Raw genomic sequence first — 12,415 nt, forward strand, 5'->3', positions numbered from 1 at the left:
AAGTTCAGATGTGTAACTAATATAATTCACTAGTATAATCAATATTATAAAACCTTGTTCACTTAATGTATTAATTACGTTCGTTAACTATATAAGACTATACATTGGTTAATTTTATGGACGTTGTCCACTTTTGTTTTGTTGTTCAATTTAGTATTCAGGTGGGTGTTACCCGACTTTGTTATCACGTGCTATTTCTTTGTTCATAAAGAATTGGCTTAACTTATTTATTTCAACAATTTTAATCGAAATTGTATTTTAATAAGAGAGACAGAGAGAGAGAGTAAAAAAAAATATTATTGACTTACCAATTGAACACATGAATGAAACAAAGAAGAAGAGAAGAGAATACCTTCCAATTAATAATCAGGGCTTTCACTTAAGAATCATATAGAACAACCTACATATTTGTATATATATATATACTTAAAACAACTCACAAAATGATAAGTGTATCTCTATATAAAAACAATTTATCTTATTAAGTCCCCCAAAAAGACAATTGTGTGGAATTTTACGGCGAAGATCAGTGTAACGGTATGTTTCAATCAATTGTACCATAAGATCTTGCTTGTACAATGTAATAATCTTTTTAGTTCCATTTAAATATTGGAGAACATGCTTTCCCTAAAACCCATTAATGGGTGATTTGGCAACTGTCAAACATGTTCTCCAAGAGCTAATGGGAACTAAAAGATTATTAGTCTCCCGTATTGAGAAGACATTCTCTCTAGTTGAGGATTACGTCTGAAGCTCTCAACTTTTAGTACGAGTCAGGTCCACTAAAACGGATATCTAAACTTGAGAAAATGTACTAACTATACTTATCATTGTTTGGCGGGGGGATATTAAAAGAAGAATTGACTTTTTCCATGGGGGGCGGAATACCCAATACCATACTATTATTGGTGGATTCTGCTACAACAGATATGGGGCTTCCTCTAGATGCTGTAGTTTTTAATCCATTTTTCTGTTTAAATAATGATACTTACTTACTATTTTATACATGATAAGAATACTCCTTCCTTCTAAGTTAGATATATTATCTATAAAATTAGATTAAGTTTATATTGCTGGTTCAATAACTTCTTCTGGTTTTTGTTAATAACAATTTAAATAATTATTTTTATCATCAGAAAAAAACTTTCTTATTTTCTTAGTTAAGTAAATTATTATATGAAAAATTTAATCTATCTATTTGTTTGTTCCTCTTTCTTTCTTTCTTTCTAATTGATAGTAAGATAACCACTAAATAGCAATAGCAGTAGCAAGATAGGATAGGATAGATGTCACTTACAAGTAAAGAGCTTAACTATATGGTATGGAGATACCTACAAGAATCAGGTCATGATTTAGCTGCTTATGCTTTAGACCAACAATCTCATGTACTGTCTAATGATGATAATAACAATATCATCACCAATATTAAACCAGGTTGTTTAGTTAATTTAATACAAAAGGGGATATTATACAGTGTAGCACAACTACAAGCAGGTAATACAATTACTACTGAACTAGATAATGATAATGAATCTAAATTATCATTATTAAATGCATTAATATCTGATGATTTATTTAAGTATACTCAACAAGAACAAGATACAACAAATGACAAGAGATTCTTATTAAAACTGGAAGTAGCCACTTTGAATGGTAATAAACCAGAACAACTGGATGATATTGAAATGGAAGATGCAGAACATACCGCCGAAGGCGAAGAAAACATTGAATTTGAAACCAGCATACTTCAACCAATTATTAAATTCTCATCAAATTTAACATCTGATTGGCATCCATCATCAACAAATGTATTTGCATATGGTAAATCAGATGGAAATGCAATAATAAATGCATTCAAAGATAATAAAATAACAGAAACTGTAACTTTAAATCATCCTAATTTACTTAATCTTCGTAATGATATAAATATAGTTTCTTGGTCACCTCAAGGTAATTCAATTATAACAGCAGGAACTAATAATGAATTAAGAGTTTGGTCTCCAGATGGGAAATTGAAAAATATCGCCACGATTTCCCTATCTGAATCTACAGCTGACGATGATATTCCTGCTAGTTCTACATTGATAACCACTACTAATAATAATATAATAACCAGTCTATATTGGAGTCCACCCCTGGGGAAATTCTTAATCACTATCCATAATGATAATCATGTCTCATTATGGGATGGAAATACATTATCCCTCATAAAACAAATCAAAACCACCGATCCCGACACCACAACCCCTCCCCCTATAGAAACAACCACCACCACCACCACAATGTCCAATCCAATAACCGCATGCTGGTTAGCAGAATCAAAATTCGCAATCACAACCCACCAAAACACAATCAAAATCTATGACATAACCCCGTCACCGACAGCCACCACGGTCGGAATATCCCAATTTGAGATCCAACCAATTGGATTACTCCCAGGACATAATCATATCATATCCATCATGAAATTAAACCCAATCACGAAACTACTTGCTAGTTGTTCTGATTTTGATTATTTGATAAAAGTGTGGAATAGTGGTTCGATATCGGATTGTATTGATTTGAATATTCCAGCAGGAACTGCTGGTGATGATGATGTTAAATTGCATTCTAGTCCTATTGTTGGATTGGATTGGATAGGAGCTCCTGGGAAGGATGGTGAGGATGGGAGGAATATTTTGGTGTCGGTGAGTATGGATGGGATATTGAATATTTGGGATGTCGATAATCATCATAATACTAATTTGAAAAGTTCGGAATTATTTAAAAATCATGAGAATTTTAAATATGTTGACACTGATGAATCGAGGAAGGGGAAGGAAGATGCATTGGTGTTTAATGCGGTGATGGCTCCAAATGGGAGATATCTTGCTTTGGGGGATGATTATTGTCGGATTACAATTTGGGATATTTCTTTGGATAGAATAACCAAGGCGGGGGAGTCAAAGAGTTTGATTAGATGTTTGGGGATATATGAACCTGATTTAACCGATTTGGAAAAAGGACAAGAGCAAGATAAGAATGTCAATGTTGGAATATGTGATTTGAAATGGGATTATGAATCGAAATATGTGACTGGTTCTTATAATGATATCGAAAGTGTGATTGTATCATTAGACGAGAAGAATGTGAATTAGATGGTGTCGTTTAGAATTTATAAAATATATGTACCCTCACTCGGGGGCCAGAGCGTGTATTATTATTATTAATAAATTGTATATATATAGTATATACTAATATGTAAATTTTGTAACAATCGTGAATATAGAATTGAAAAATTATTTAACTAGACCTAAACATCCAAACTAAGCACCAGTGGTAGCAGTCTCAATAATCGAAGTAATACTCTCCGCCGCAGTCTCAACCACCGCCTTCTTCAACCCCGGATTAGAACTTGGGAAAATAACATCCATATAACAAGTTACCAAAGAAACAAGTGCAAATATCACCCTCAAAGATGCTGGAGTTGAAGTTGATCCATCTTCTGCCGGTGGGGCATTAATTGGATCATTCAAATAGGATTGAATGGCCAAGAAGACAGCTGACCATGATAAGATTTTGTTTCTCATGAACATGGCGGCCATGGGTAAGGATTGGGCCATCATTGAGCTGGCTTCCTTACGTGGTTTGGCTGGCATATGTTTGTATCTAGAGGGGTGTTAGTAAAACATATATGGGGCTTCTGTTTATTAGGTTGATGGGTGTATACATACGGTACAACTAATTCTGCATTTATCTTTGGTGCCATTATTGTAACAAGTTATTGATTTGTATTGGATGGTAATATATAATATAACACTATTCGTATCAAGAGATTGTTTAAATTTATTTTCGTCCAACTTTTTTTTCAATCCACTACCTACGACGCTACCACTTTCTTGTAGTACTAATTTTTTTCCATTTGAATTGATAAAGAAGGTGGAGACACCCAATAAAATAAAAATGTACTCTTCCGTCTCTAATAGATGTCTGTTTATTACATTGGAGGCACTAATTGTAATCTTAATCAAACAAGAACTTGATATAAATGTCTCTATATAACACTAGTATGCCTATGTTTACTGTTAAATAAGATTATAGTCTATGCTGGTTCATCATACATGCCTCTAATAAACGGAACCACTTCACATGGTAGCACCAAAAATTACTTGGCCATGAGGATTGCCACAACCCCAATACGATGCTTAGTTGTATATGAGTCAGTTCTTGAAATGATTGCATTCAGGTTCTTACACGTATGGTGTTCAATTATCTTCAATCATCCAATCATGCAGGGAATAAATCCAATTGTCCATAATATTTGGAAACAACCACAATTATCATATCAACCGTAAATGAACTATTAGTAGATATTTCATCATTAGCCACCAAATTCTGTTTTGTTTTTATCTTGATTGCCTTCTTACATAAATCTCTCATTATTGAACATTCATCAGCTTGCAATGGAGTATCTATTCTTATAAACAATTTCCAAATCCATCGAGATAATGTATCTTTAGGGGAGATACTTAACCATTTGGTAATATATATGATTAATTTAAATATTGTTGGTTTGTCTAAGTGGTTATAGAAATATGATATTCCTGGTGGTTCATTCTCACTCATATATTTCCTCCATGAATTGTTATCTTTGGGGATATATGGGTCTTCTATTGGTGATGATAATTGTGATGGATCAATTTGTTGTTTCACCAATCTGAGTTGATTAACCAATTGATCTGACCAGTCTATAAAGTTTTGATCTATTACAAGCTCGTGACCTTCTTCTACGTTCTGTTTGTCTTCTTCTTTATTTGTGTTGACAGGCTGACTTTGCACTGTGGTAGTTGTGGCTTCAACATATGTAATTGATGGACCAGTTAATGCTTCTTGTCGTACTGATAATAAATACTTTTGTACTTCCATAGAAGCTTCATCATCTTGGTCTATTGGTAATGCACGAGATTGTCCTCCTGTTCCTGTATATTGTTCAATTTCATCATTATTCATTATTATTATTATTCTATCATCCACAGTAATACCCCTTAACCTACAACCACACTAACATTTTTTTCTTTGCCTTTGTTCGCACTAATCCCACCATACAATTTGATTTGGTTGTAAAAACTGATTTAACTTAATCTTCATTGACTAATAGACCTAATCAAGTAAAACAAGAAATGGGAGCCAGGTTGTCATTGTTGGCACCATCAGCTCCAACAGTTGCTGTATCTTCATATGTTGATGCATTGAACAATTACCATTATTTAGAATTAATCAATAATTCACGATTCCTTAAAACCATTAAAGCAATAGATAAGACAAATGGTAATTTAGTTATAATCAAATTATTAATTAAACCATCAGTTACAACTACTTCCAATTATAATATTCAATTACAAGAGATCATAGAATTATTGGTTAAACAATCATCCATTTTATATCCCTTTAAAAACACATTACCCTGGCATAAATTAATTGAAACTGATCGAGCTGGTTATTTAATTAGACAAATGATTAAAACTAATCTATATGATCGATTATCATTAAGACCTTTCTTAGAACCAATTGAAAAGTTATTTATTGTTTTTCAAATCATTAAATTAATTTCCGAATTACATTCCTTAGATATTCATCATGGTGATTTACGATTAGAGAATATTTTAGTCACATCCTGGAATTGGATCTTATTATCTGATTTTGCCAATTTAATTAAACCAACATATATCCCTGAAGATAACCCCAGTCAATTCTCATTTTATTTCGATAGTTCAGCCAGAAGAGTCTGTTATATTGCCCCAGAACGATTTTATAATTCTCAAGATCATCCCACGTATGTTCTGAATTTTAATGATGATGGACTGTTTAAACTTAAAAAAAATACCATTACTGATTCAATGGATCTTTTCAGTATGGGATGTGTGATTGCGGAATTATATGCGGATGGAGAACCGACATTTACTTTGTCCCAGTTGTTTAAATTCATTAAGGAGGATTATAAGCCTGATTTCTCGGGATTTCAGGATAAGTATATTGTCGAGATTATTGAGAAATGTTTAAGAATTAATCCGGATGATAGAATAAGTGCAAGAGAATTATTAGAGGAATATAAGGGGAAATGTTTCCCGGAGTTTTTTTATACGTTTTTATATGAGTTTATGGAAAGTTTGAATAATTGTGAGAATTTTGTTCAGAATGATGATAATTTAACAATTAGTGATTTAAAGATAAACTATATCTATGATAGTTTTGAATCAATAAGTCGTGAATTGAAGTTTGAATATAAATTTAATGATACTAAGTCTTCCGACGAGTTTTCCATTCCTTTGAAATTGAATCTACCTACAATGCCACATAATTATACAATAAAACCACGAATGTTTAAGAATGATTCTCTGAGTGAAGCATCATTATTGATCTTAAATGCAGTCATAGCATTATCCAAAACCTTAAAACAAGTGAATTCCAAAATAAAAGCATGTGAATTAATTCTTGTATTATCGGAAAGAATCAATGATCAATGTAAATTGGATAGATCATTACCTTATTTATGTTCATTTTTGGATGAATTTATAGAAGCAACTACATTTCATCATTCAAATAATCAAGGATCAACTGCTCATAATATCTCACCTAAAGTGGTCTGTTTTGCCCTTTATTCAATCACATCCTTACTTCTGACATGTTCATATATCACACCTATAAATGCATCACTTTTCCCGGAATATTTGCTTCCCAAGATATATAATTTATTAATTGCCAAAATTGATAAGGATTCACAAAGAATGATAAATTGTGCAATTGCAACTTGTTTACCCCATTTAGCCAATGTTTCCAAAAAATTCTTAATCATGTCTAAATCATTCAAAAACCAACCAAGCAAGGATATTTCAATCTATCAATCATATTATCCAAATAATACCAATAATAATCTAATATCTGATGAAATCTTGAAATCATATACTTCAACCACCATTACCAAAGATCAACTTGATTTGAAATTTAAAGATATAACATTGGTATTATTAACCGATAAAGATTCATCAGTCCGTATCAGTCTCCTACAAAATATCCTACCATTATGTCAATTCTTTGGAGTTGAAAAAACCAACGATATCATACTCCCCCATCTAATTTCATATTTGAATGATTCAGATCCAGGACTTCGAATGGCATTTCTTTCATCAGTATTAAAAATGGGTCCATTCATCGGGGCATTGTCATTTGAACAATATATCCTCCCGTTATTGATTCAAAGTTTGGGAGATGGTGAACAATTGGTGGTTTTGAAAGTACTTGAGATTTTTAATACTTTTGTTGCCGACAGGTTAATTAATCCCAGGACGGAATTTAATGCATTGGAGATATATAAAGAATTACTTGTCAATTCGATAAATTTAATCTTACATCCAAATGAATGGATTCGACAACTGGTATTATTGTTGATTATTAACATAAATCAAAACCTTACCGATGCGGATCGGTATTGTTTTTTATATCCTTTGATAAAAGGGTTTTTATCATATGACATTTCGATTATTGATTGGGGGAATCTATATCCATGTTTGACAAAACCATTATCGAAACCGATTTATGATTTGACAATTACGTGGTGTTTAAATGCCACGGGGAAATCCTTATTTTGGCAACTGAAAAAATCGACCAATTATGTCGTGAATGAATTAGCAGGAAGTTCATCCAAGAAGAGATTGGTTTCATTTTCGAAAAATATGGGGAAATCGGTCTATTTACCTCGATTGAATACCGAAGTGAGTTTTTCCAATAATAGTGACAAAAAGACTTCGAAATCAACGGTTCCATTATCTCCGGAAGATAAACAATGGTTGATTAAATTGAAATCCTTGGGGCTTGATGATAGGTCATTATGGAAGGTTTTCATCATGAGGGATTATATATATCATATAAGTAAATCAACTACTACTCAAACATCCCAAAAATCGGCCCAAGAAACGAAAAATCAATTTGAGAATGGTATTAGTGTTAGACCGAGGAATATATTTTTCGATATCATATATAAATCAGAACCAATCGTGCAACCGAGTGTTGGAATCAAGAATGAAACTGTCCTTCCGGCATTAGAAAAAGATTCAGTTTCAATAACCAACAAAACAAGAAGAGGATCAGGTAGTTTAGTGCTACCAACAATAGGAAGAGTAACGGCGTCAGTTCAGACGGTGGAAGCAAACGTATTTGGAGAAATGGATGTTCATCCATCCACCAGCAACAACAACAACACCAACACCAAATCTCGTGGGAAGGATTCAAGAGGAAAAGAATATCGAGGCGATTTACATACCAGACATGGAGTATTCAGTGTTAATAATTCCAAGATTGTAACTACTCATATTAAACATACTTACAAAGGGCAAAATCCATATATTTTGAAATATCTTAATGGATTGAATTTATATCCTAATTTAAGTGATTTTACCGAATTTGGAAATATCATATATCCAAAACCCACCCCTAAGGAAATTTTCAAACCAAAAGCTACTTTGGTTGCACATGTTAGATGTAATGATCAATCGGATGAAATTGATGGGATTACCTGTTTGGAAATTTGTCCAACTTCAGAATTCTTCATTACGGGGTCAGAATTGGGGATATTGAAGATTTGGGATAGTTATAAGATGGAAAAAGTTATAACGGTGAAGAGTTCCAGTTTGACTATGGACCTAAAGTCAAAAATCACCAATATTGTATTTTTACCTAATCGATTTGTGATTGTGGTTAGTACAATAGATGGAAATATTCGAGTTTTGAGAATTGATGTTATGAGAAATAAAACAAAGAGAATTAGTCGATATATGAAATTACAATTAATAAGAGATTATAATCTAAATGATGGTTCATATGTTATGAGTTCGCAAGTTGTGATTAATGATCGTGATAATTTATTGATTTGTGTTGATTCACAATCACGAATTCAACTGTTTAATTTAGTCACGATGGAAAGGTTGGAACAATTACAGAATCCATTAAGATATGGGATTGTGAATAGTTTTATAATGGATACTAAGAATAATACTTGGTTGTTAATTGGAACTGATCGAGGAATATTATGTCTTTGGGATTTAAGATTTAAGTTATTAATCAAGAGTTGGAAAGTGATTGTAGAGATTAATGATACAAAACTGGAAGTATCTTCAATTAAATCATTACAAATCTTACCGTCGAAATTATGGAATAGTTCCGAGACAACAAATAAAGAGACTTCAGGATTGTCATTTGCTATGATGTGTGGCGGAGAATGTTCAAGTAGTGTGAGTATTTGGGAAATACCTAGTTTTGAATGTAAAGCAATCTTACGTAGTGATGTTACGAGATCATATTATGAAAAATATCAATTAATTGAAATCCCCAGCACCCATAAAAGAACCCCATCATCATCATCTCCAATTGAAGATCTCAAACGAGAAATTGAAATTTTATTAGATGGACCAACACCTTTCGATAAGAAATGTCTAACTTCCATCAAATCAATAATTACCAATCAACCCAGTCTCTTAAGTTCAACATCAGACAATAGAATCACATTATGGAACCTAAATTCAATAACCGATTCATCATCAATAGACACCACCCAGATTTCCAAATTCAATAAACGAACAATCGGGAATCAGATCATGATAGATGAAGTATTGGAACCAAAACCAGAATCAAGTCTACATGCATTCAAACAACATTCATCATCATTTCAAGAAATTATGAGAGAGGGGGATATGTTAGGTGGAGGGGTGACTAAGTCCCATCAAGATGTTATTACTGGATTAGGGCTTTTGTATGAACCGTTTGAGATGATTGTTTCCGTGGATAGAAATGGTCTTATTAATCTTTATAAATGATTGTTCCGTTCCGTTAATTGTTTCCATTGTTTAAGAATTTGTGGGGGGAGCGAGAGTGGGGGACCAAAAAAAAGGGATCTCATCTAGGAACGTTTTTTTTATTGAAGTATAAAACATCCGCCAGGCATTAGTTTTTTGATTTGAGAAAGTTTATTTTCAGTTATATCCACAAGAATGCCGTTCGATGATAAGAAAGGATTAGAGATTGCTTTAGAAGAAGCTCGTAAAGGTATGAATTCTCGAGGGACTCGTCTTTGTTTGATTAAAATATAAACTAACTTTACAATATCTTAGGTTACTCAGAAGGAGGTGTTCCAATTGGAGGTGCCTTGATTTCCAGTGATGGTACTATATTAGGCCGTGGTCATAATATGAGATTTCAACTGGGTAGTGCAATCTTACATGGAGAAATGTCAGCACTTGAGAATGCAGGTAGATTACCCGGAAAGACATACAAGGATTGTACGATGTATACCACTTTATCCCCATGTAATATGTGTTCTGGTGCTTGTTTATTATATGGGATTAAAAGGGTTGTATTGGGAGAGAATGAGAATTTCCAGGGTGCTGAAGAGTTGTTGAAGTCAAAAGGGGTTGAGGTTGTGAATATGGATGATCAAGATTGTAAAGATTTGATGAAGAAGTTTATTGATGAAAGACCACAAGATTGGTTTGAAGATATTGGTGAGTAGAGTAGTAATAGACTAGTTTTGACGTATGTAATAGATTTTTTCTTTTTAAAAGTTGTGTAAGTAATTGGATAATGATGACGATGAAGTTGATGAAAAGTTTGTAGAAAATTTCACTCACTTTTGATTCTTCTTTCTTTGTAGGAAACTCATGTCAAAACGACCAAGAGACGAGAAAGACGATCATAATAACTCTCGAGAGCAAAATGAAGGATACAAGCCCAAGGCAATTACATGTATATACCCATCTTGTGCCAATGAGAGATTTACAAATTATCTCGAATACGAACAGCATATAATAACTCATCATGATTATGAATGTGAAGAATGTCATCGCCAATTCCCCAGCAATTCAATTCTAAATCATCATATTGACGAAAATCATAATCCAATACTCGCAATCAAACAAGAACAAGGTGAAGCCATATATAAATGTTTTTCAGATACATGTCATCAAATATTTCATACCCAAGAACAACGCCAATTACATATGATCAAAACTCATAATTACCCTTCAGAATATCCATTCAATATTATAAATAGAGGAATATAAACTAAACTAACTTCCATTCTTACTTATATCCAATTTTCGTTTCTTCTTATTACTCAACACCACCGGTTCTCTATTCAACAGTTGAATAATCTTCTTATCAAATTCAGAATTACAAGCGGGACAATATCCACTCTCAGGCAAGACACTCATAATACATAAACATACTGAACATACATATCCCACATCTACGGCTTTTCCAGTTATGAAACAACTAGCACGATAATTTACATTTGAATTCGTAGGAAGGATAATGAATGGTCTAAGATTCGGTTCTATAAAGTATGCCGTTGACAAAATCTGAATTATCCCACGAGGATCTTGGATATGTAAATAAATCCCATTAGTGGCGTCGGAAGGTTGTTGAAGGAATGAAGAATTATGGGGGCCGAGTTTGGCGATATCGATTGATAGTTTCATCTTTTGGGCAGCAAAGATTGAATTCATGATTGGGATATATTTTATATCGTCATCATCATTGGCTGAGACAATCAAGATCCGTGATTTCATGGATGTGATGGATGTGGATGCGCTTGATCCAGAGGTGGAACTGCCACCACCTCCGGAAGTGGTTGAGGATGAACCGCCGGTGTTTATACTTGTAGTTGATGAGATTGCGGATGCTGTAGTGGTTGAAATTGATTGATCAAGTTTTAACATTCGATTAGTATAAGTTAATGCCATACTTAATGCTCCTGATAATTTAGACTCAGTAGATTTATTAGCATCGATATTATTATTTATTTCTTCTAAAAATGCATCTAATTCTTCCAAGACTGAATTATCTACAATTCTAAATTGTCGATACATTCCTTTATTCACATATGTATGTAATTTTTCATCATTTCCTGTTCCAGTACCATTTTTATGATGATTCTTGACTTCTTGATAGTTTTTAGCAGGATTGGGATATAAGAATCTTGACCCTGATGGGGCCAGGGCTATGAATGCGACTTGGTTGGAGTTGTTGAGGGATAGGTGGGCATTTAAGAAGACTAATAATGATTTGGTTATTTCTTGGATGGTAATTAGGTGTCGTATATTATACCATCCTATTGGACTAATGTCAAGGATGACAGTGAGTAATGAAGGATCATCACTTGCTATCTCTGCTGAGGATGTTGTGTCTGTGAATACACTTTCTGAGATTGCTTCCATTATTGTTTGTAGAAGAAGCAGAGTAAAATGATTTGAGGTAGCGCAGGGCCAATATAATTTTTTTTAATACGAACTGGAATTATTATATACAAAAGGGAGAAGTGAACAAATTGATAAAATTATTTAAATTACATTATTAATGATGATACAATATACACAAAAGAATATAAACT

General features: G+C 33.0%; 7 protein-coding genes across 7 annotated transcripts; 4 read left to right on the top strand and 3 right to left on the bottom strand. All coding sequences in view use genetic code 12, as the record gives it.

The window, feature by feature from the left end:
- Positions 1-1,286: 1,286 nt before the first annotated feature.
- Positions 1,287-3,137, top strand: J8A68_000823 (uncharacterized protein; the record flags this gene model as incomplete). Its single annotated transcript, XM_049410539.1, has 1 exon — positions 1,287-3,137. One exon carries the CDS (start codon positions 1,287-1,289, stop codon positions 3,135-3,137), a length of 1,851 nt encoding a protein of 616 aa, XP_049265849.1.
- A 168-nt stretch (positions 3,138-3,305) lies between these two features.
- J8A68_000824 (uncharacterized protein) lies at positions 3,306-3,748 on the bottom strand (the record flags this gene model as incomplete). The annotated part of the gene is made up of 2 exons (XM_049410540.1): positions 3,306-3,648; positions 3,714-3,748. 2 exons carry the CDS (start codon positions 3,746-3,748, stop codon positions 3,306-3,308), a joined length of 378 nt encoding a protein of 125 aa, XP_049265850.1.
- A 518-nt stretch (positions 3,749-4,266) lies between these two features.
- On the bottom strand, positions 4,267-4,989 carry J8A68_000825 (uncharacterized protein; the record flags this gene model as incomplete). The annotated part of the gene is made up of 1 exon (XM_049410541.1): positions 4,267-4,989. The coding sequence occupies one exon, from the start codon at positions 4,987-4,989 to the stop codon at positions 4,267-4,269; it is 723 nt and encodes a 240-aa protein (XP_049265851.1).
- Positions 4,990-5,159: 170 nt separating this feature from the next.
- Positions 5,160-9,845, top strand: VPS15 (ubiquitin-binding serine/threonine protein kinase; the record flags this gene model as incomplete). The annotated part of the gene is made up of 1 exon (XM_049410542.1): positions 5,160-9,845. One exon carries the CDS (start codon positions 5,160-5,162, stop codon positions 9,843-9,845), a length of 4,686 nt encoding a protein of 1,561 aa, XP_049265852.1.
- A 174-nt stretch (positions 9,846-10,019) lies between these two features.
- FCA1 (cytosine deaminase) lies at positions 10,020-10,537 on the top strand (the record flags this gene model as incomplete). Its single annotated transcript, XM_049410544.1, has 2 exons — positions 10,020-10,074; positions 10,140-10,537. The coding sequence occupies 2 exons, from the start codon at positions 10,020-10,022 to the stop codon at positions 10,535-10,537; spliced, it is 453 nt and encodes a 150-aa protein (XP_049265853.1).
- Positions 10,538-10,685: 148 nt separating this feature from the next.
- On the top strand, positions 10,686-11,087 carry J8A68_000828 (uncharacterized protein; the record flags this gene model as incomplete). Its single annotated transcript, XM_049410545.1, has 1 exon — positions 10,686-11,087. One exon carries the CDS (start codon positions 10,686-10,688, stop codon positions 11,085-11,087), a length of 402 nt encoding a protein of 133 aa, XP_049265854.1.
- A 6-nt stretch (positions 11,088-11,093) lies between these two features.
- J8A68_000829 (TFIIH/NER complex subunit) lies at positions 11,094-12,242 on the bottom strand (the record flags this gene model as incomplete). The annotated part of the gene is made up of 1 exon (XM_049410546.1): positions 11,094-12,242. The coding sequence occupies one exon, from the start codon at positions 12,240-12,242 to the stop codon at positions 11,094-11,096; it is 1,149 nt and encodes a 382-aa protein (XP_049265855.1).
- Between the last annotated feature and the right edge of the window lie 173 nt (positions 12,243-12,415).

This window comes from Hemisphaericaspora subhashii (assembly GCF_019202705.1).
Source record: "Hemisphaericaspora subhashii strain CBS 10753 chromosome Unknown scaffold4, whole genome shotgun sequence".
NCBI lineage: Eukaryota > Fungi > Ascomycota > Pichiomycetes > Serinales > Debaryomycetaceae > Hemisphaericaspora > Hemisphaericaspora subhashii.